The sequence below is a fragment of the Uloborus diversus genome, chromosome 8 (genome assembly GCF_026930045.1).
Source record: "Uloborus diversus isolate 005 chromosome 8, Udiv.v.3.1, whole genome shotgun sequence".
NCBI lineage: Eukaryota > Metazoa > Arthropoda > Arachnida > Araneae > Uloboridae > Uloborus > Uloborus diversus.
In genome coordinates this window covers 137984153-138007859 of record NC_072738.1, presented here as the reverse complement: position 1 = coordinate 138007859, position 23707 = coordinate 137984153, and the positions used below count along the sequence as shown (strand labels likewise).

The 23707-nt window shown below is 33.7% G+C and overlaps 1 protein-coding gene across 4 annotated transcripts in view; it reads left to right on the top strand.

The window, feature by feature from the left end:
- The first annotated feature begins 895 nt into the window (after positions 1-895).
- The window catches only part of LOC129227366 (double-stranded RNA-binding protein Staufen homolog 2-like), a 37873-nt gene continuing 15061 nt past the window's right edge, over positions 896-23707 (top strand). Inside the window, exons 1-6 of one of the 4 annotated variants that reach the window (XM_054861917.1) lie at positions 896-1091; positions 7288-7375; positions 10647-10945; positions 16423-17298; positions 18883-19023; positions 22582-22731. In XM_054861917.1, coding sequence (XP_054717892.1) covers positions 7297-7375; positions 10647-10945; positions 16423-17298; positions 18883-19023; positions 22582-22731 — 1545 coding nt within the window. In that variant the 5' untranslated portion in view covers positions 896-1091; positions 7288-7296. Of the gene's footprint in view, positions 1092-7287; positions 7376-10646; positions 10946-16422; positions 17314-18876; positions 19024-22581; positions 22732-23707 lie in introns of all 4 variants that reach the window. The other 3 variants (XM_054861916.1, XM_054861914.1, XM_054861913.1) reach the window with 3 other exon arrangements.

Here is a 23707-nt window from a genome sequence, read left to right as displayed (position 1 = left end):
TGGCTGTGGTAGAATATCATTATGTTCTGTTGATAAACGGAACAAAGTTACTGCCTGCCGTCTAGGTTTATCGGGAATATTCAGAGGCCAATCTTTTTCGTACTAGGGTCCATTTTGCAGATAAGTTCGTGCTGGTATGTTGACATCACTTCGATAAATGATGCTCCTCGGGGCCCATTAATAGGTGTATTTTTGCAGCTTAAAACTTGCGTTGTGTTCAGAATATTTAAAGACTAGTAGTGAGTAGTGATTTCTCAATAAAACCTATTTCTTCAACGCCTCAGCACACTCATTAACGCCAATTTAACGCTTTCGCATACAAAAAAGTGTAACATTGTCCATCTATGGATAAGGCCCACTTTAATAAGAAAGGGCAAATTAAAAAAAAATAATTTGAATTTTGATTTCTTGAATTCAAATTATGTTTTTCGCAATCACGAGTGTGTGTTTGTGTCTGTGTGCTGGCATGAGTGTGCGTGTGTGTGTAGGCGTGTGTGTGTGTTTGTGTGCAGGCATGAGTGTGTGTGTGTGTGTGTAGGTGTGTGTGTGTGAGATGGTGTGTGTATATGCATGTGTGTGTGTGTGTGTGTAGGATATAGACGTAACCTTGAGACGGTTTTCGCTAGAGGAGCAACATCGTGAGGCCGGTCGACGCTGGTGCTGCAGAGGGAGGCGGGGGGAAAATAAAATCATAGGAATTCAAAACAGTCAAGTGAGAACAATAAGCAATGTGATTGCTCAAAACATGTGGTCCCTGCAAGTTATTTTTAAGTATGGGAACAGATTGATTAAACTGGGGGCTTTCCTACTTTCGATAGCAGCGCCATCATATCTATGGTTTGGATTGGAATTATGTTTCTAATATCGCTCTCAAATCTGGCAACTCTATTTATAGCATTCTGGATTGTCGGCATCTTGGGTGCAGGCGATAATGATTATACATTAATGTAATATTTTCTTTATTGTTTGCCATTGTTCAGTGGTCTGCAGACTGATAGTTTCTAGTTAGTGTTGGCCTTTTTTATTACGTCACTGCCTGACTTATATTCTCATCCTCTGTTGTACTTATTTCATCGCCGCATCTTCTGAAGGTTAGTACACTACTAATGTTTAAAAAAAATGGCGGCAATGATCTATCACCTTTCAAAACATTGGGGAGGTCCGGCAATACAGACAGATGATACGTTTGTTTGGAAACAGTCGTTACGTTCTATTTTCAGGTGTATATGTTTGCATTATGTACTTAGAACTGCTTGCAAATCATAGAAACATAATCGATTCTTTACATTGCTCATGGATCTTCTTAAAACTAAAGTTTATATCTTGCCTCTTGAAATTGTATTTTTTGCTACAGCCAGATTTAAGCAAATTTTCATTAGTTATCGAAATCTAAAATTCTAAAACACAGCAATTTCCTTTAACATTCTTCACTTTATTATTTCCTTCCGATTACACATTCACAGATCTCCCACTGTTACATTAGAATTGATGCTTGATATCAACAAAAATGACCAGATAAATTGCAGTTCGTGTTGATGTGATGAAGGAAGAATGAATTGGGTGAATGTTAATTTGCAGTGCATTAACCTAACTCTTTAGTGTGTATCCAAATTTTTGGTATTAAAGGCTTGTGGGGGGAGGGGCACTACTATTTAAATTACCTGCTTCATCTTACTCCATTATGCATCGCTAAAAACCAAAGTAGATCCAACACTAAACTGGTTTAGAGCTTTTCTCTTTTCTGATGTATCAATATTGCACCAATGTACTCATTCCTAATTTTTTTTTTGCACCAATATTGAATACAGTAGATTCTCAAAAGTCTGAGGTTCCTCTTTTTTCGAGGTGGTTTATTTATACTTTACAGCATTGTTTAATAGCCTAAATATGATTTGCACAAAAATCTGTAATAGATGTTTTGTTGTTGTAAAACTTCCCCAACTACCTGCAAAAAAGTAATAAAAGAGTATTGTATTGAAGTGCCAACAACACTCTCCAAGTGGCACGAAATATTCATTGACTACACGAGATGGATGAAGAGGCTTCGAGATGATACAAACAACTATAATATTTTAAAAAAATATATATGAAGTGAATTAGGGTGGATCCAGTAAATTACCGCCCATTAGCCAGGGCTAAAGCAAAAAAACATGAAATACACCGCCAGCTCAGTCATTTCCAGCCGAGGACTGCAGTTTCGTGCTTATTAGCACTCATCAGCCCGGCATAGGAAAGTGACTGAGCTGGAGATGGAAAACATCTTAAGGAAGCCAAGAGTGCGAAACAAACCGGTAGCTAATATAGAATTAGCAGACCAGACGAGTGACCGAAGCAATGGTTCGGTTGAACTCGAAGATTGAACGCGAGGCAAGGTATATTCAGTAAATTACCGCCCATTAGCCAAGGCTAAAGCAAAAAAACATGAAATACACCGCCAGCTCAGTCATTTCCAGCCGAGGACTGCAATCACTGCCCCATGGTGAAAAAAATCAGTATCTTTTTTTTTTGCCACAAGACGGTGACCCATCGCAGGGGTGCCCTCCTCTAAGAGCAGGGTTGCTCCCCCCTAAACATCTCAAACATCTCCCAAAAGCAAGAGCCTCCCTAAACAAATGAAAAATACCTGTCCAAACAACCCCTCTCCCTCCCCTTAGGTGCAGGGTTGTCCTATATTGTCCACCCTGGAGAAAACTCCCGGACAAAATATCATTTCGTCCATTTTCTCCACTTCATCAGTAAACTGAAAGTTTTTAGTTAAAAATTTGAAATTTGAAAATAATAAATAACTATATAGATTTTTCTTATTCAAGTAATATTTTAATGTAAAAATAGCACACATAAATATGTATATAAGCAATTGACTGTTAAATATTTAAAAGTGAAAATAAAAAAAGTAAGATCAGTTGAAGTTTATGTAAGTGTGTTGATAATCAAATGAGTGTTAAAATAAATTATAATGCATGTAATAGCATTTATAAAACAAGCACATCAGCTGTAAACTTAAGATGTTTATCTGTGATATGGAGGTTTATTGTCCATAAGTGCATTCATAAAATTAAAAAGTAGAAAAAAAAAACGTTTTTAAAGCTTGGAGTTTCAAAACATTAAAAATTATATATAAAAAAAAGGAAAACTAGTTGATATTAATAAAAGAAATGTTGGTATGAAGTGAAATCTGTTTTTTAAATACAAATGTGATGATCAGCAACAGGTTCTGACTGGGCTGTTCGTAGTCAATTTATTAGTTCCCAATGAAGATTAATGGCCCTTTTAAAGCTATCTACCCTCTTGCCTATTATAGCCTCTTCCGGCACACTGTTCTGAGAACCCACAACCCTACATAAGTAGTAAATTTTCTTAATTTGTATGACATTAACATATCCATAGAATATGCTTAGTGCATAAATATTTTACTAATGGGGTAACATCAATAAAAACTTGAAAAATATATTACAGTTTGGAAATATTTTTAGTCTATAAATCTTTGTTTTGCATGTATGTCTCCAAGCATTACATTTGACTTTCCCATTGAGTTTATTTTCTGCTATTGTTGTGCTCAACAGCTTATTTACGTTGTTAAATTTTATTACTTTTGAGTATAGGTTATGATCTAAAATTAGCTGCATCAATGTGTAATTAAAAGATTTTTTAGATTTATGAAACTCTAAAGCTAATGATTATATTTTAATTAAATGATTAACTCATAATAGAAAATGTATTAGAATAATGTACTAATATTATTACACCATAACAATAAATTTATATATGTATAATCAGTTTATTTTTCATTTTGTTCAGTTTCTTCCGGCGTCCCGGACTTTTTACAAAAAAGTGGACAAAATAGCAACCCTGCTTAAGTGGGCACCTCTGACAAACCTTATTATTTATTGCTTTAAAAATTTCAGTTTTTAAGAAAAATATTGTTCGACAATGCACTTTCAATTGAAGGCTCACCTATATTTTAGCATGTAATTTGTTAAAAACAACTATAATTCTTTGTTCCAATTATATTGGAACAAATTTTATCTGATGCAGAAAAATCAGTTTTTTTTGTGGAAATTTAATTCTAACTTTTGCGAGCATTTTTTCGTCCTTATATTAGAGGATTTATGCAAAAATGTTGGTTCAAGTTGGAAAAAAACTGATAATTAATAGTTAATAAATTTGAGTAAAGAATATGGCATTGTTATCAGGTCTGAGGTCACAGGAAAAATTTCGAGGGAATCCGATCACGGGAAGTGGATAAAAATTCAATCTTTCTTTGAAATTTTGTACAAAATTACTTTAAGCAAAGGTGGTTTGCACTTTGTTTTTTAAATTTTGAATTAATTTTTTTATAATTTATTTTTTTAAGCTAAAATTTCACGTAAATAGCCTATTAAAAGGCTAAATAGCCTATTAAAGGGATGATCGATTCCCTCCTACACCCTTTAACATTCTATGAGCTTGTTTCAGTTTCCTCAATTAATTAGAATAGCAGATTAGGGTTTCTATCAGGGTTGTTTGGTTTAACCAAGTGTTTTTTTTTTAAATTTTAAACCATGGCTGTTTTTTGAATTTTTCAAATGTAGTACAAAGCTGCTATTTTGCTATTGTACAAGAGGTCCTTCAGCTATGAAATTTAGTACAAGTTAGTTTGAAACCCAAGGGGAGTGCCCTTTGAAGCTATTTTTAAAATTTTGTCTGATGGATTTTTATTAAGTTCTTTTTTTGTTTGGGTTTGCGCGGGATTTTTATATTTTTCTGAATTAAATTAACTCTGTGCTAAAATTCTTATTTTCTGCTGGAAGGGGAACATAATTTTTATTTTGTAAGAATTGTAATGTTTATTTTAATCCGATTCTTCTAAACAGGCATTTTAAGCCTTTACAAACCAAATAAGATTGTGAAGCAATCTTCAGGTGTTGATGAGTGTCAGTGAGCGGAACCCATTATTAACAGTATATGGGAGAGTGAACTGATAGTAGGAATTGGAAAAATAGCTAAAAATTAAAACATTGTCTTGCTACAAACAACAAATAATAGTCCTTTTGGAATATCCTGTTGCAATTGAAAAGGGATGTGTTCAACAGTACAATTCAACTTCTTAATAGCGTACTTCCATACAAATCGTTTTTACAAAATTTTAATCTTCCCTTATTAACCGTTTTTAAAATGTTTTTGAGGAGCATGCATAGGAACTCATAAATACGAATGTCATGACAAAACGTAGCATCAACATGAATTCAGGGACAGCCAAATGAATTTTTTAGTCGCTTTCAAGTTTACAGACATATTTACGGTCATCCATAATGAAAAAAATAATCAAAATTTGTTTAGTACGAATCAAGAATAAAATTTATAAAATTTGGTTTATTAATTTTTTGTGAAGACGATATTTCCTCCTCATTGTGTAATGAAATAAAAGGTGCATGTGATCAAGTTGTCCATAAGATTTTTTCGAATAATCAGAGGTGGCAAGAGTTCCAATGACCTTGGATTTTTGCGAATCTATTGTATGTTGATGAACCAAGTATTCTGAATTGAGGTTGATGAGGGTGATGCCAGTGGTAGAAATAAAAATTTAAATCTAGGCTCTAGAATGATAAGTTTCTTAGCATCAAAATAAACAACTTCGGTGTTATTTTTAATGAATTAGACATATATATGTTCCCAAGCAGAGCTCGAGATACACGGTCCCCCGTTCGCCACTGGCGACCAAATATTTTTAACTGGCGACAATGTTTTCAGCTTTTCAGTTTATTTTTTTCCCATGCTGTTTTTTTTTTCTCCCCAGTCTGGTTTGTGTAATTAATTTGTATGTTAAACATGCTCTAAATGAACTTCATGAATTAGAATCTACTTCAGCCTCATTTGAGAATCACTTTAAAGACAGTTACATTGAATGGGAATTATTTAGACATTCAACTAAGTAATGTTGATACCACAATATTTGAGACTGATAGGAAGAAAATAATCAATGGTGGAATAATTTATCTGCAGGAACGATATGTAGATGATGATACTGAACTGAAAAAAGCTACCTCAGTGTTTGACACCTTTACTTGGCCGATAGAAAATTTAGAAAATTTCGGGGAAACAGAAATCACAGTTCTTGCCAAGCACTTCCAAAAATATCTTTTCTCCCACAATGGAATTCCATATGAAATAAATCTGAATTCATTATAAAAGACTGGTATGAATTTAAAGAATGGTAAGAATTTAAAGTGTTGGGACAAGGATTAAAAATATAAGAGTTGCAACAAAATATACTTTTGAATTACAAACGATTTCCTCATCTTAGCCACCTCTTTGAAATCAATGATGTTCTACCAACTTCAACATTATCTTGTGAACGTGGTTTTAGTCACATGAACTTAATTAAAACAGATATGCAGTCCACAATGGAAGCATCAACACTGAAGGACCTTCTGATGGTTCACATGAATGGTCCTTCAATTCAAGACTTTAACCCGCAAAGAGCTATGGACAAATGGTTTTTCAAATCCACAAAATCAAGACATACACAAGGACATGTGACAAAAAAAGCAGCAAACAAACCAATGACTGGAGGAAGAGTTCAAGAGAAACTTAAAACTTGTTTGCATCTCCCTTTTTTTTGGTTCATACATTTAATTCCCTGCCAATTTATGTCATTTAAGTTGTAAGTATATGATTTTCATGTATTTTTTAAAGTAACAGAAATGTAGCTTAAAAATTGAAGACTTTGAAAGCGGGGAGGGGGGGGGGGATTTTTTTGCTGGGCTACCAGAATTTTCTGCTGGCTACTAGTTTTTTTCAAAAACCTCGAGCCCTGTTCCCAAGTGTAAAATAAATATTAATGAAACTGAAATTGCACCCACAGCCGATAACATAATAAAAAGGATTTGTAAAATATACAAAATAAATGATTTTATTGAAGTTACAAAATAAAAGGAATTTTTGAAAACAATTGTTTGAATTTAAAAATTACTTTTACAAATTATCAGCTTCATAGTCCCAATCAGTCAAGGGAAGAGAGGAGGAGAGTTTGATGTGATCCAAAACTTTAGGCGTTGAAGGTGGTTCTAAGGGCTGGAAATCAAGGCGTAAAATTAAAATACTTGGTCACAAATTGCTACTAACGACCACTTATTTCTATCACTGCCGGATGTATGTATCATACTAAGATAAAATCGGTTAAGAGCTAAGAAGTGATTTATATGATAGAAAATTGATGTTACCTATTATTTATATTGGTTTTCAAACCTAGAATTCTGTTTTAGTGCTATGTATTTCTCAAGCTGTTAGTTTTGTATTTACTTTCAGGTTTAAAGCATGAATCCTAACAGTAACATACTACAAAGACAAATGAATAATAATATCCTGCCTCCTCAAAGTATGAATACAAATTCAGGTAAGAATGTTTTTAATGATTGCTTTTTCCTTCATTTATCTACAAATAATATTGTAGTTTCATACAATTATGTTATATACAACATGCTATTAATAGCAGAAACAGATATGCCAGTTTATGGTTCATCAATTTGTCTATGATTTGGGAAAGAATTTTTTTATAAATTTTCTGCTGCAAATTCAGATTTTCATGCGGATACTTCTGGTAACAGAAAGCTATTTCTACCCTGAATCACAATGCAGTCGACTCTCAATAACTCGAATGTCCTTTTATCAATGTTTTTTTCTGGTCCCAAAATAATTTAGAGTTTTTCAATACGAAGTTGCCTCAAATGTTTTAAGTTGAAGTTTTTAAGTTTATTTTCATTTTATGCATAAAAATGCAGTCAAAATAAGAAATCTTTTTTTCCCCTTTAACATTGCTTTGCTTATCAGTCTGTATGAGGGGAATCGCATAGTCCTGCTAAATTGCATGAAAAGTTGGCGACAGAACTACTTTGTGCTATGGCTGACAACCTAAAATTTCATTGCTGGCTAATTTTTTGGAGACTTATTTTTGTTCATGTGAGCTGGGTTGAAATGAAAGATAACTTGAATATTAAGAAAAGTGTAAGTATGTCCTTGTTCTACTGAGCAATTATACAAGCTGTTCGTGGAGAGTCTGCTTGTGCAGATTCTGATGAAAATATTGATGAGGAAGCTTTACCTCTTCCAACTAATCAGCAAGTATCAGATATTGCAAATATTTTACTACAGTAACTGAAAAATTTCAAAAATGTGGAAAAGTTTCAAGTGTTATTCTCTCTGAAGATGTTTTTTTGTAGTAATACTAATTATTAATTTTATCAAAACAATAAACTTTTAATAAGTGTTATAGTCTATCTGTTATGCATTATTTCTGAAAAAGAAAATTTAAATTATTCTTGAGAAATCTAGGAAAAGAACTTCCGCTAACGCGAAGGTTTAGCTGTTCCCGTGATATTTCAAGCTATTGAGAGTTGACTGTATAAAAAGCCTTTTTTGAACTTTGCTTCTTAACTTGGATTTGAAATCTGAAACTAGTTTTTATCGAGACAAAGGTCTTGAACCTTGAACAATTGAATGTTTGAGACTTTAACCAAGTTTTAAGAATGTTTTTTTTCTTCATTAATCAAATATACAAAGTTTATAGTCAACTCAATATTCCTGATAAAAATATTTTGTCATGATTAAAAATATATATATATATATATATATATATATATATATATGTATTTGTTTTATTTTGTCTCAACTGGAACACATTAATGCCAATTCTGTATGAGAAATAAAGAAGAAAGCATTGAAAGCCAAGATTTGACCATGCAAGCACCAATTTTCAATACTGCTGAAGAGCATTCATATGGTTCATAAATTTTCTGCCATGCAAATGCTTACTTGAATAACTTGATGCATTTGATTAGGATTTTCTTCCTGCCCCTAGTTTTTCCCCTGTTCTGCCGACATCAAACCCTAATGGGCAAGTATAGGCTTTCGAAGGCAGAAATTCAAATGTTTGCAAGTTCATGATTTGAGGTCTACTCTTTCAATTCCACGTTATTTTTTAATCGATTCACTATTACAGTTAAATGAAAGATGACCTATTAACACATTAGAAGTCACTTCTTAATTAACTGAAAGAGTTCTTCACTGGTAGTTACTTTTTAATTAATGCCCTTATCATTATCTTTGCAGAGTTTTTAGTATGGGAACAATTTGCTGGTATTCTTAAACTTAATATTTAATACTCAAATTTAATTTCAAATACATCTGTAGAATAAATCTGTAAAAACTTTTTTTGGAGAGGAGGAGGAGGGGATATTCCAATGTTGAACACATGCTTCACAAAAAATTAACATACAGTGTTCAAGATTTTCATGATTTGGCATTTAATAAATGTCTCAATTATTTTCAAGTTGAAAACTATATTTTAATACATACTACCTTATAGCAAATCTTTTTATTTTTCATCTTAATGATTTATTTTTAATCTCAAGTTTGAACTGTTGTCAAATTGATTGCTGGTAGTTAAAATTTTTAAATAATATGCCAAACTTTAAAGGAACAAGCATTTAGTTATTTGATTTTCTACTTACTTTTAATATTGACTATTACTGCCAAATCCTTTTTCCTTATGTAACTAACTTAATTTTAATGTCTGTTGAAGTTCATAATGCAGTAATATATTTTACAAAACTGAATGTTTGAAGAGGGACACCTTTGTACACGTAATTTTCCAAACTCTCATTTAAAACAAATGCATTATTTTGTCACAGTTGTGCATCCCAAAGTTTTAGAGTAATTATATTAATAATATGTCTTTATCAATCATGATACCTGTTAGTTTTAGTTATTTATCAAACTGCATTTTTTTAAGCTAATGTTTTCTGTTGAAAATTAAAAAGAAAAAAAAAGGCACTCTTGAACAAGATATAAAAGGTGTGGGTGTTTCTTAAAACTTCTTAATTTTGATGATCCTGAAAAAAAAAAACCTATAATAATCTTTGCTTTTATTAAAATTCCTTAAAAAATCCTGCTGTTTTGAAAGTAACAGCCTACTGTAACCTTAGTCACCTACTTATTTAGTACTACATTTTTGAGTTGTACTGAAAGAGCTAATGATGTATTCCATACACCCTTGAAAAGCAAGTGATTTTATAAAACCAGGGGTCAATTCAGACTTTCAGGCGGGCCCTCTTTGTGGCGCCTTCACAAGATTTTATATCCTAAAACTGCCTCTGCACAAAATTTCACGTCTTAAAATTAGACCTTTCGCAAAATTATCATTTGTAAAAGCAGTCCTTTCGTCGTTTTTAAATTCAATCAATTTGTTTGGAAGCAAAACATCAGTGAAAAAAAAAGGACAAAATGATTTTAGATTATATTTATGATAGCTAAATATGCTCTATACAATATGACAGGCTATTTTTTGTAAAAAAATACAAATAAGAAAAGGTTCAAAAATGGAAGGAAGTTCACAAGATTTTTTTCTTCACAAAATACAGATAAGATAAAAACCTGGATCGACCCCTGAGCACTTGAAATTAGTACAAAAATAGCATTCCTAGGTTATCTCTTTCTCCTCCCATGAGAGAAACGTTTAATTCTCCTTAAAAGCTGGAGTCAATTAAATGTTTTTTTTCCCCCGTAGCTTTAAATCTTACATTCTTCCTAAGTTTTAACTTTATTCTTTCAAACCGAACTTCTTCCTCTTCCTGTTTTATAAAATGTGTGCTACTTCAACCATCTTTCAGGCAGTGGCTTAATGGTTGGCGTAAACATGAATCAGGGTGGAGTGCCCCCTTCTCTACTTCAAAACCAACAAGGGCATAAGCTTGACTCCATTGGAGATCATCAACTTGCTTCTCAAGGCAACTTGCCTTCTAGTCCACCCCATCAAGGCCAACCACCTGTTACTACTGTCGGAGGGACTGCCCCCAGCAGCACAGCCCCCTCAGCTGGTGGGTGCATTATTCAGTCCACCGTAACCATGGCAAACATGAAAGAGAAAACACCTATGTGCTTAATCAATGAATTAGCACGATTTAACAAGGTAAAGTGATTGTGCACTGTATTTTTTTTTTTTAATTCGTGGTGTGTCCAAGAAAGATACTTTTGTGAAGTCATTTTGTTTCTTGATTGAATTACTGACTAAAATGTGTAGGGAAATTGTGATGAAATGTCATATCATTTTGTATTTCATTGTTTTGAGCTTATTTTGTGCTTTCCTTAAGATGAAAATTTTTTTAAATCAATGCAACTTTTTTTAGGCTTGAAATTAGTTTGCGTAATGTTGCCTCTACCATTAAGCAAAATTATGTAATGCAACATGATTTACAATTTCTATTTCTAAATTTTATGTCAATTCTTCTTAGCAAAGCAAAGTAATATTTTCTTTTGACAATGTTGCTATTGTTTATTGTCTTTCCTGTGAAAAGGACCTTGCATAAAGTTGCTGCAATAAATATATCAATGTTTTTTGTGGAGTTTATAAAAATGTTGGTCTTTCGCTGAAATATTACCTACTCTGTTGCAAAGTAATAATTTAGAGAAAAATTTCAAAATTAAGTTTTCTGACTTTCACTCTTACTGTTAAATTTAATTATATTAAAACTTATATTTTATGCAAAATAATTTCAATATTGTTTGCATGAAACATGATTTGCTTGTTGTGTTAATATCCTTACTTCTTTTAGCTAGTAGTAATAAATGACTAAGTAAGACATAGTGCCCTTTTGGTGTGTCATCGTCTTTTTTAAATGTATTGTTATATTTCGTGATCTTGAAGCACCTGTCAATTTTTTTTTTTTGAAGTCCCAAAAGGCATGTGTTGTGTTTTTAAGTGCACTTTTTATCTCCTTTGTCATTGTGCCATCAATGTCATGTAGTGATCAAGCTTCCTCATAGTTCCTGAAAAGCAGAAAATTTTACTCAAGTCCACTATCACCCCTGGATATTACTTAAAATAGGCTATAATTACATTAATTATACTAATTATATTGAATTTCATTATTAATGAAATCAAATATAATTACTAATTGTAGAAGTTATATTAGAGTTTTAAAAGCCTGCTACTACTCCTTGATATTTTTTAAATTTGAATGTTTGCAAAAAAAAAAAAAAAAAAAAAATTAAGCATGCTAGTAGACCTGAAAATAATCATTCAAAATGTGATGAATAAATGAATAATTAGTTAATGTATCTTCCTTCTCAAGCATTGATTTATTTTAACAGAAAGTTATCTTTTCAAAAACCATGGTTTTAGTAGGGATTCTAAAATATTATTTTTTGGTAAATTAGTTGATTTGTTTATGCATTGAAACTTATCAGGCATTGAATTGAAAGATTCAGATGAAGAAATTGCAGAAAATTTATCAAACTCATGATAATAACAGTGACTAAATCAACTGAACAGTATTTGCTTGATGTAAATATGCCAACCGACTTTGTAAAACATGTCAGCTTTAATGAAATCAGATATGATTTGGATTACTTATAGTCCTGGATCTGACAGCACTTCTGTAGGAAAGTTTGAGTAGGGAGAATTTTTTTTCAAAAATGCTTAGTAGGTATCCTAGAAAGTATTTTGGACTCGGGTGGACATCCGCCACCTGGTCACTTCTCCTGCTATGACGTCATCAAAGATGGCGGCATCTCGATCGCATAAATGCTCATATTTATTTTAATACTTGACTTTTTTGCGTGATTCTTGCACATTTTTATACCAATTTATATTACCTAGTTTACTTTTAAGTTACAGTGTTAAAGTTTTCCCGAAAAAGTAGTTTAAAAACAATTTATTTTATTGTTTTTTATTTATTTTCCTTTTTTAAAATTCACTCTTTAAAATTATTTTTTCAACTGTCAATCATTGAACAACCGTTTAAAACTATACTCAAAAACTATTTGCGTAAAAAAAATGTTTATTTGCCATTTTCACCTGGTGTGACTAATCAATCAGAATGTTTATTAGTCGCTCCACTTAGGCGCGTCCTATAGGCGGCGCAGACATAACATTCGAGCGCGTTGTTATTCTTCGAAGTAGTAAGTTGGCAGCCATTGAACTATATGATGTGTTATGAGTGCGACAGGGGGTGGTTCTTGAGATGATGAAACGCTGTTAATCTGAATGTTTCTTTTGTTCGAGATTTATCGAAATAAAATTGAGATGTGGATATCATTAAATTGTCGAGAGTGTCAAAAGACAGAAAAAGAGACCTCAAACCAGTTGAAAAGACTTGCATTATCTGTAATAAAAGTGACAATAGAGTGATAAGTACAGAAAATGGTGGTGAAAAATCAGGGCCGCTGCAAAATTGCGAAATGACGTAGTTACTAAGCGTTTGAACGCGTTAAGTGAGGAAGAGTTGTTGTACTACCATTTGAATAATGCATGCTATAAGCAATAATGTCATAAGAAACCTCTTTTACAGCTTCAAAATGAGAAGGAAAAATTAAAAGATGAAGATGACGGCATCATTAGATTACTGCTCAGTCGAATATGTAGGAAAGTTTAAAGAAATCTGGAAGGAAGCGTGCACGTTATCACAGTCCACAACAGGAGGTATTCTTCATCGATTACAATTGTGTATCATCTGTAACCATGTATCACATAATCGCATTTGCGAGAAGTACAGAATAAGTGAGTATCCAGAGCTAAGGAGTTTTTAAAAGCCACCTTATACTTAGAAGATTATGTTTTCACTCGTACTTGTAATTTGGAGGATGTATCAAGTGTTTTCGGCGCCGATCTTTTGTGCTATGACAAATGTATTTCTGGATATTTATTGAAGTACAACGAAAACTTGAAGCAGATGACAAGAGTACACCTCCAGTTTCAGAAAAGGTGGCAGCCTTTTCACTTATCGCTCGTGACATCGAATCTGGACTGCATGAAAGTTATGGATACACGCTCAGTTACATTCGAGACAAGTTTAATATACAAAATAAGGGCATCAAAATCAGCAACAAGAAGCCTAAACTAATGCTGTGTGATTGCTTTCAAAATGACATTACTTTCGCCAAACCTAAAGAGGCAAACAAACCGATTATGTTTTTTTTTCCTGCGAATCTTCAAACAGAAGAAGTTGCAGATGTCCTTAGAAGCTGCAATCCTGTAACAGAATGCGCCATTCTACTAAGAGACGCATTGCAGGAGCTAGATTTCGAGCTCAGCGATAAATTTGGTGATGCGCAAGACCTTAAAAGATCTTGGACAAAGTAAAATACTTGATGCTTTAATAAACTTTTTCAGTACATCGTTTGACATAGATCCAAACTCCATGAAAGAAGTTGACAATGAACAAGACGAGGAAGGAAAAAGGAAGTATTCTTAGAATTGGTATCTTAAGGCATAAGCGTTATTACAAATAATGTACTATAACATGCATCGTGGAACTAAAACAAACTCCTTTACATATGATGATGGGCGAAGAAATACATGAGAAATGCAAAAGTAAAACATTGATAACAAGCTTGAATCATCTCGGCTTCAGTGTCAGCTACAGTGAGGTCATTTGTCACCACGATAATCTTGCACAATATGCTCTTAAACAGTCTCCTACTGCAGTATCAATGCCCAGTCATTTTAAGAGAGATTCATATACGGTTGGCGCTTTCAATAACTTTGACTACGAAGAATCTACGTTATCCGGTATAGGAGGCTCTCATGACAATGTGTGCGTACTATTCCAAGATAAACAGCAATACATATCAGTTAAACCATGCTCATCAGAAACTGGTATCACACGAGGTATGAGCTATCTAAAAACTGTTCATTGTTCAATGACCAAGGGTTAATGGTAAAACCACAAAAAAGTGCATTGTTAAAAGAGCTGGAAACATCTTATGGTAGCACCAGTGATGATACCTGGATCAAGTCTGACGATAAAACTTGCTTTATAGTCGACGTCATGAACTCTGTACGAAAGGTTATGACAAATGAAAAAAAAAACCTTTGGTGGAGCTGTTTCAGATTTTTCGTCATACATCGGGAGCATCACCAAGAACTCGGGAAGAGTAGATTACATTTTTGACAGTTATCGCAAATTTTCTCCTAAAAAGTCTGAAAGGGTGCAAAGAGAAGGTAGTAGCATCGTTATAGATGTGGTGAAAATCTCAGAAGATCTTCCATTGCCTGTCCAACTCAGCAGCTTTTGGTGATCTTCAAGAAACAAATTGCGATGTTGAAAAAGTTTATTGCTGATACACTGACAGCTTCTTTCACTCAAACACCACATAATACCAACCACACTTTTAGTGCCTTTCATGGTGATGAAGACGATGATGTAATATTTAACTGTACATCTGTGCTAAGTGGAAAACAGATAAATCATCCAGAATTAAACTGTCCGACAGTAGTGGAAGCTGACTTCAGAATATTTATTCATTCAAAACATGCATCCCTGTGTGGGTTCACTAAAATCGTTATTGTTAGCGCCGACACTGATATAATGGTGTTAGCTTTGTTTCACTATCTTACTTTTTAAGGATTTGTTGTTCAGGAACTTTTGGTGCGTAGTGGAGTTGGTGATTCTACACGATTCTTATCTGTTAATGATATTCACCGAAAAATAGGTGAAAACTTGTCTTCACTGCTTCCTGCCATCCACGTACTATCTGGATCAGATTATACAAGTAGATTTCGTACCAAAAAATCTGCTCTTCATTGTGCATCTGTAGAGTATTTGGAGAGTTTTGGCGTATCATCTGACTGGGTTTATATAGAGCAAAGCCTTAAATCTGCAGAAGAATACTTAGTGCAAGTACTGCAAAAAGGGTCATTCTGTAAATCTTTAGATGAACTTAGGTTATATGGCTGTATCATCATGCGAAAAATATTGACACTGATAAATTGCCGCGTACTAGCAGAAGTGCTAAGGGCCACTTATTAAGATCATATTTTTACACATACCTACAACGACATTGTATTGACGATGTTGCTGTTGACTTAGATCCTTGTGAATTTAGTTTTGCAGTGGTAGATGATGATTTGATGCCAGAAAAGAACTTACAGAGATTTCCAACTGATTTTATTTGATGCATGTAATTACTAGAAATGTGTCAAATCTTCCTGTACTTGCAGAGCAAATGAAGTAACCTGTTGCTTTTTTTGTAAGTGTAATAGTACAGGTTTGCAACCAACTCGTAACAACTCCTTTTAAATATAATTTTATTAGAAGCAAAAAAAAAAAAAAAATAGTTATTAAGTTATAGCAGTAGTAAAAATACATTGCTATTCGCCTTGTAACTATAACTTGTACACTAATTGTAACTGACTGGCCGAATTTTCATTTTTGTTGATTAAGTATTAACATTAATTTGGGCTTATATGGGGACGAAAGCGCGCGCCCCGCCATCTTTGATGACGTCATAGCTAAAAAATTTTCCAAATTACAAAATTTCCCAATGAATAATAAATTATTGGGACTGAAAGGGTTTACGTGTTTTTCTTTTAATACATGTTCCAAAAAAAAAAAAAAAAAAACTTATTTCAAGTATATGAAAATTCAATGCTCTTGTTCTTTTTAGGTCCAGCATCAGTATCGACTTGTGGATGAATCAGGCCCTCCTCATAAAAAAACTTTCACCGTCGTACTGAAACTGGATAATGAAGAATATACTGCTTCTGGACCAAGCATTAAGAAAGCACAGCATGCTGCTGCTGCTATTGCGTTGAACGACACCACATTAAAGCATCCTCCTCCAAAGAGTCAGCGGAAAGCTATGGGGCCTATTACACCTACAGTAGAACTGAATGCTCTTGCTATGAAACGAGGAGAGCCGGCAGTTTATCAATTAATTGAGCCTCAAAGACCACAGTATATACCAAATTTAAATTTTCGTGGCATGTATCATCAGAGGTACCATTATCCAAAAGTGCCTACATACTATGTATCTTTAAAAGTTGGTAGTAGGCAGTTCTTTGGTGAAGGGCGCACTGCACAAGCGGCACGACATGCTGCAGCTGAAGAAGCTTTGACTGTTCTTCGAAATTTGCCATACCCTGAAAATGTTAAAAGACAGCCAGAAGTACCGCTCCCTAAAACAAATGGAGAGAGTCATAATAATAGTAACAATAATAATAATAATGACGATGATGACGATGAAAGTGACGACCTGAAATCTCCCATAAGCTTAGTGCATGAAATTGCTTTGAAGAGGAGTCTTGCTGTTAATTTTGAAGTTACGAGAGAGAGTGGTCCACCACATATGCGCACCTTTGTTACTCGTTGTTCAGTGGGAGACATTAGCACAGATGGTGAAGGTAATGGCAAAAAAGTTTCCAAAAAAAGAGCCGCTGAAAAAATGCTCGAAGAACTGAAAAAGCTTCCGTCGCTTCCCCCAGCTCAGCAAAAAGTAAAAAAGAAACCTATTATTAAAAAGAAAAACAGAAATCTTATTAAGGTGCAGTATTCGTTGGTTAGTTCTTTTCATAATTTTTCATTATCACAATGCATTTCTACATTTGCAATACATGTGTATATATATATATATATATTAATTGAAAAATATCTTTATTTTAAACTTATACAGTCGGACCCCGATTTCATGAATTCATCGGGACCGAAACTTTTATAGGTTAAACGGGGGTTTTCGTAATATCGGGGTGTGAATGCTTTTTTAAAAAAATGCACTTACCTTATCTAAAACCCCTAATCAGCAACGGCGCAAAAATATCCATAATTAGAAAGTTTGCACTTTTTATTGAGCATTCCACGACTTATTACATGCTAGTTAATTTGAAATTTTAAACTACTCAGTAATAGATGTTTGATCAATTTCCTTGATACTTGACTCGAAATAGTTCTCTTTCAACTTTATGGAGAGGAAAAAATACTGTGTCTTTTGCAGCTTGCTGTATGAGGTATGTTTTTAGTTTCCAGGCCATGTAAAGCATTCGAAAAAGTAAGTTTTAATGGGAGTTTCACTATTGCTTTCAGCATCAGAATCACTATTCGTTGTTTGCCCTCTCGCCCTCGCCCATCAAAAATTGCCGATTCTGTCTTTTTCTGTTTCGCACAATTTAGAAAACAATCCAATGTTTCTTAACTCAAATTAACAAAAGATTTTTTTTTTTTTGGCTGTTAAAATAATTTGTTATTTCGAGGTTTATTGCTCTGTAAATAGGGGTGATTGCCTTCATTTTAGGCGGGGGAAAGATAAAAATTCGCGAAACTCGTTTAATAGGGGTTCGTTAAATCGGGGTCCGACTGTAATAAGCACAGTTGACACTCCTGGCGGCAAGCCCAAGTATATTCGAGCTGGTCTATGGAGTTAACATTGAGTAGGCGTAGTCTTGACCAAGGCTGTGGAGTCTGAGTCAGACAGTTCTGGGTGAAGGCAGTCAGGGATCTATAAATTTTGAGCTCTCCTGCAAAAAATCAGCAAAGGCCCCTAACCACCCAATGGATTGCTCTACCCTCACCCCCAAAGAAACTAAGTCTCTTATATATGAAGAATACAGGCAGCCCTTGTGACATCATGTATTAAGAATGTTATTTGCCATTTCCATTATTTTGTATAAAATTATTGTTAATTTTATCCAACTGCCTTCATTCTTAGCATTTAAAATTATACCAAAAAAAAAAAAAACTTATTTAAAGAAAAACAGGTGGGATAAAAAAAATTGCCTTTCAGATTTTGCTTTTCCCCCTCATTTTTAGTTGTTTTTCTCTTTATCCCTTAATTTTTGCTTTCTTTAAAGATAGTTTAATAAGGAAATTTATAAAGTTCGAGCCCTCCTTTTACAAAACTTCTGCCATCGATTCTGTAGCACCTAATAATAAAATTCTAAAAGAGGTAGTTTTTCAGAAATGATTGAAATTTTTATCATTTTGTTTAGTGTCTGTTTTTGCCACTGATTTATAGAGGAAACTCTTACCTGGTGTGTTAAATTTATGAAATTGTGTATGGATGGTTTGAAAATGCTTAAAAATGAAAATATTTTGCATATCCAGATAATGTAACAGCTTATTGTCGTAGGAGCAGAAGGCAGATCCTCAATATGGTCAAGGTATCAACCCAATAAGTCGACTCATACAAATACAACAAGCTAAAAAGGAACGAGAACCTGTTTATACAGTCATTGAAGAACGAGGTGAACCAAGACAGCGAGAATTTATAATGCAAGTAAGATATGCTTCTGATGTGACATTCAAAATTATATTGCATAGGGTTTTTCTTTTTTAAGCATATGTTGTAAAATATTTTTGCTCACGTAAAATGTAATTACATGAATTGAATCGGATTTGCTTTATTTAAAGGTTTTGCTCATCCCAGAGTCCAGGGCTGCCACAGCAGACTAAAAAAGCAACTATTGCGACTATTTTGAAGAGTTGCAGAATATGACAACTATTTCAACCTTAATTAAGCCAAATGCGACTATTTTGTAAAAAAAAAAAAACTGCTACTATTTTGGCCTATTTTGGCACCCTGACAAAAAAAGTGACATAACTCAAAATTTGCAAAACGTTTAACAGCTACTGACTTAAAATTTAAATTAAATTCTCTTTCCTTGCCACAAAACTCACTCAAAGTTAACTTACGTAACTGATGCGTGGTGGGGTATGAACAATATAATCAATAGGGATACATCATTAATTTTTTATAAATTAGAACAGATACTTTCGAACTCTTAAGTATGCATTACTAATTTAAACAACAAAAACTAACTAGTAAACATCAAATTATAATTCTTTTGCGTGTAATACAGGGTGTCTATAAAAGAACTCCGGGGTTTTAAGACAAAATATTTTAATAAAGTAAAAAACGTACATACATGTTTTATACATGATTAGAAAGCTTACATTTTCAAGATTTTTTAACAACTTAGTAAAGTTCAATGTGAGCTCCGTTAGTGGCACGGCACACGTCGAAACGGTATTCTACCTCTTTCCATGTCCTAGCGAGCATGTCTGGGGGGAACGGACGCCACGCAATTCACTATTCGTTCCCTGAGATGGCGAACATTTCGAATTTTCTCCGCATACACAAGATTCTTGATATGCCCCCAGAAGAAAAAGTCCAACGGAGTCATATCAGGGCTCCTTGGTGGCCATGGAATAGGTCCTTCCCTTCCAATCCACCTGTTTCCCAAACGAGCGTCCAGTGACTCACGCAAACTGAAGTGTGGCGGCGCCCCATCTTGTTGGAAGTAAACTAAACCTTTCTCCGCCTCAATGTCATCCAACTGAGGATAAACATACTCCTCTAACATGTAACAATAGACATCACCATTGATATTCCTTTCGGCAAAAATGAAGGGACCTATGACTCTGTCATGCATAAGAGCACACCAAACATTCACTTTGGGCGTGTCACGTTCGTACTCAATAAACTCATGGGGCGGCTCTGAACCCCAAATTCTGCAATTATGCCTGTTGACAGTTCCGTTCACATGAAAAGTAGCTTCATCACTAAAAACCACACTTTTTAAAAAATCATTATCTTCATCAATTTTATCCAGCATGGAAACAGAAAAGTCGAATTTCTTAACCTTGTCTACCGGTTTCATATGGTGTAAAAGTTGAATCTTGTAGGCAGTTAAACGAAGTCTTTTATGAATGACCTTATGGACTGTTGATCTTGGTAACCCCAACTCCAGACTGCGTCTTGTTACCGATTTATTAGGGCTTCGAGTGCATGAAGCTCGGATTCTGTCCACATTCTCTTGAGACACACGCGGCCTACCCGGCGACTTTTGCTTCAAAACACTTCCTGTTTCCTTGAACGCACTTAACCACTGACGAATTGTTTTGTCTGTAGGCGGGTCAACACCATAGCTACGTCGAAAGTTTCTTTGTACAGTAACAACAGAATTAGTTTCTATGAGCCAAATAACACATTGAGCCTTTTGTTGAGGCGTCGCCATAGCGCGGCAGTCCAGACGACACTGACTGCCTGCCGCAGCCGCTACGTCATTTCAAGGTCAACGCTCCGCAGCGCTGCCAACTGTTGAGAGAAACATTCCCAATTGGTATGAGTAAAACTCTTTGAGCTGCTTGTTTCAAAAGAATTGATCAAATTTCGCTATCTTTTATAGTTTAAAAAATATTAATTTTTTTAACCCCGGAGTTCTTTTATAGACACCCTGTATAATATTGGAGACTTAAAACTCAAAAATCAGAAACCTTGATTTTCTCCAATGCAATGTTTTTGAGCTGTGTCACTTTCCTTTCCATGGTGCCATATGGTATACAGCAGATGGTGTCTTAAGACTATTGAGTTATCCATCATATAACAAAGTGAAAATTGGCAAAAATTTAGCTTTGTTTTATGGGTATACAGAGTAGTAGGGATGAAAATTACTTCATTTAAGACAGAAAATTGGCTAATTAGTACTTGAAAGAAATCCCCCCCACCCCCGGAACTATTATGTTTTGAGACATTTCAAAAAAGTAAATACCAGCTGTAATGTTCTCATTATTTTATAAATATCTCTAATTCACAACTTTCAGTTTTATCACTGAAATAAGATTGGTGGGAAACCATGTAGGGAACACCATTTGTGTGTGGAGAGAGCTCCTCTTGTCTATGACATCCCGCTCATGTATCATGCTGCTGAGATGTCTATTCCTCAAAGTATATGTGGCATAATTTTTATATTAATACTATTTACAAAATAATGGGAGACTATTTTAGAAATTATTTTCCTTGTTTGACGACTATTTTTCATTTGAAAAGCTACTGAAACGACTATTTTTAGCAGCATAACTCAATCGCAGCCCTGAGAGTAAAACCTTCTGAATAAGGATTACTGTTTTGCTCAATATTAACAAAATTCAAGACTACAAATTGCTAACCTTATAGCTAACTATGAGAGTATAATTTAAAATACATATTCTGTAGTTAAGTCTGGCAGCATAAATAAATAAATAATAATAAAAAAAAGAAATAAAAGAAATTGCACAAAGTTTCAAACCATAGTTAGAATAGACTACCATTTATTACTATTTCCAAAGTTTTGCTCTTTCCACTTAACCTCATTGCATCTTTGAAACATGTTGATATTTTAATTTTATGCTCATTGCTCATCTACAAAACCTGAATAATGTGACAAATCTCACAAAAATTCATCAGTACAATTTTTTTAACAGTCAGACACGTGTTTTTTTCACTTTTCTAATATTTTTGATTCCAACAATTTGTAATATTATCTCCAAAAGATTTATTTCTTAACATTTTTTTTTTTTAAATTTAAAGATACGTTTAAATTGTCACTGTAAAAACTAATTTCATATTAAGTCTTAATTATATCTAATCTTGAATCTTTGTCTTTAAAAAACTTAAAGTTATGAATGAAAACCGAAATAGTCATTAGATATTTATTTTTGAAAATGAAACAAAAATTATACAAGGACACTTTAAAGGGTGCTATTTGATTCATGTATTTCATGTTGCTTGGAATTTTTTTTATGAATAATCTTTTCGTAAAAATTATATTGCTAGCTTATGATTGGTCACCTGGGTCAAGCAAGCCCTTCAAAGAGTCTGTACAAATTAATCCCCATTGAATCATTCTAAGACAATTACTTTCTATCACTCATTGTGTTCTTGTTTTTAATGAAAAGGAAGATGGGGGGGGGGGGGATTAAATTTAAGAGTTTTAAAACTGTGTTGCATATTCCAATTGCTATATATGTAGAATTATTTACTCTTTTCAACTCTCCTTGCTTGTTCATTATTTAGTGTTCTCTTGGAGATTTGTCTACAAATGGTACTGGACCAAATAAGAAAACTGCTAAACGTCATGCTGCTGAAGCTATGCTGTTACTAATGGGATATTCAAGGCCAATAATGCCGCCTGGGAAACCCTCTGTAAAGCCTCCCGGGATGGAGGTAAGAATATTGCTTTGGTATGAAGTATAAGATTAAGAGAAGATTAAATTATGTATTGCATTGATATAATATAAAGTGAGATATGTTAATGTTATAGTGATAATGTTAAAGTGAGATATACAATCATAATAGAAAATGTGTTACTTACCAAGTGTGTTACAGTTGTATTTAAAAAAGAAAAAAACTTAAAGAATACAAAATCACCAATTTTAACGAGCAAAAGCTGTTTTCTTCGCAAGTGGTTAAATTTGAACTAAAGTGCAATATTTTATACCTATCTGTTACATGCCTCTATTTTCTTTTCTTAAAGAATATTGCTGATATTGCTTTTTTCCTCTTTTTCCTTTTTAAAAGTCGAATTCTGTGAAAATTTTAAATTTTCATTCAAGTTTTTTTTATGGGCATTTTAAGGCAACATCGCTTTGTTTTTATGCCAATAGCTTTGTTAATTGGGGGGGGGGGGAGAGGTGGACCTCCTTAATGTGTCTCAGTTAGAAAAGTGAAGTGTCTTTGATTATTAAATTGTATTAAGCAAATTTAAAGGCATGCTAGCATTAAACTTAATCAAATATAAGTCCTGCAAAATTGGCTATTGCAGTGACTTGGTTGCCTGAAAATAATTTTGAGTCCATTAAACATCACCATTATGCCACTTGGATCCATATACTATCTACATTCTACAGGTAGCTTACCGGGAACATAGGTCAGTCTACACCAGATGTACTATCAAGAAAATCCTATGTGGGCTAGATGCCTACATTAGGTTTCCATTAGCAGATTTTAGCTTCAAATTTTTTCGAGGTCTGTTTTCCAGTTTAGCTTGGAGTCAAATTAGACCCAAAATTCTTAACTTCATCTAAACAGGCTAGAGTCTGTCCGAAAAGCTGGATATTAGGCAACTCAATTGCTCTTTCACCTGTGAAAGTAACCATAGTGATTTTATGACGATTTACAGAGAGACCCTCAGAATGACACC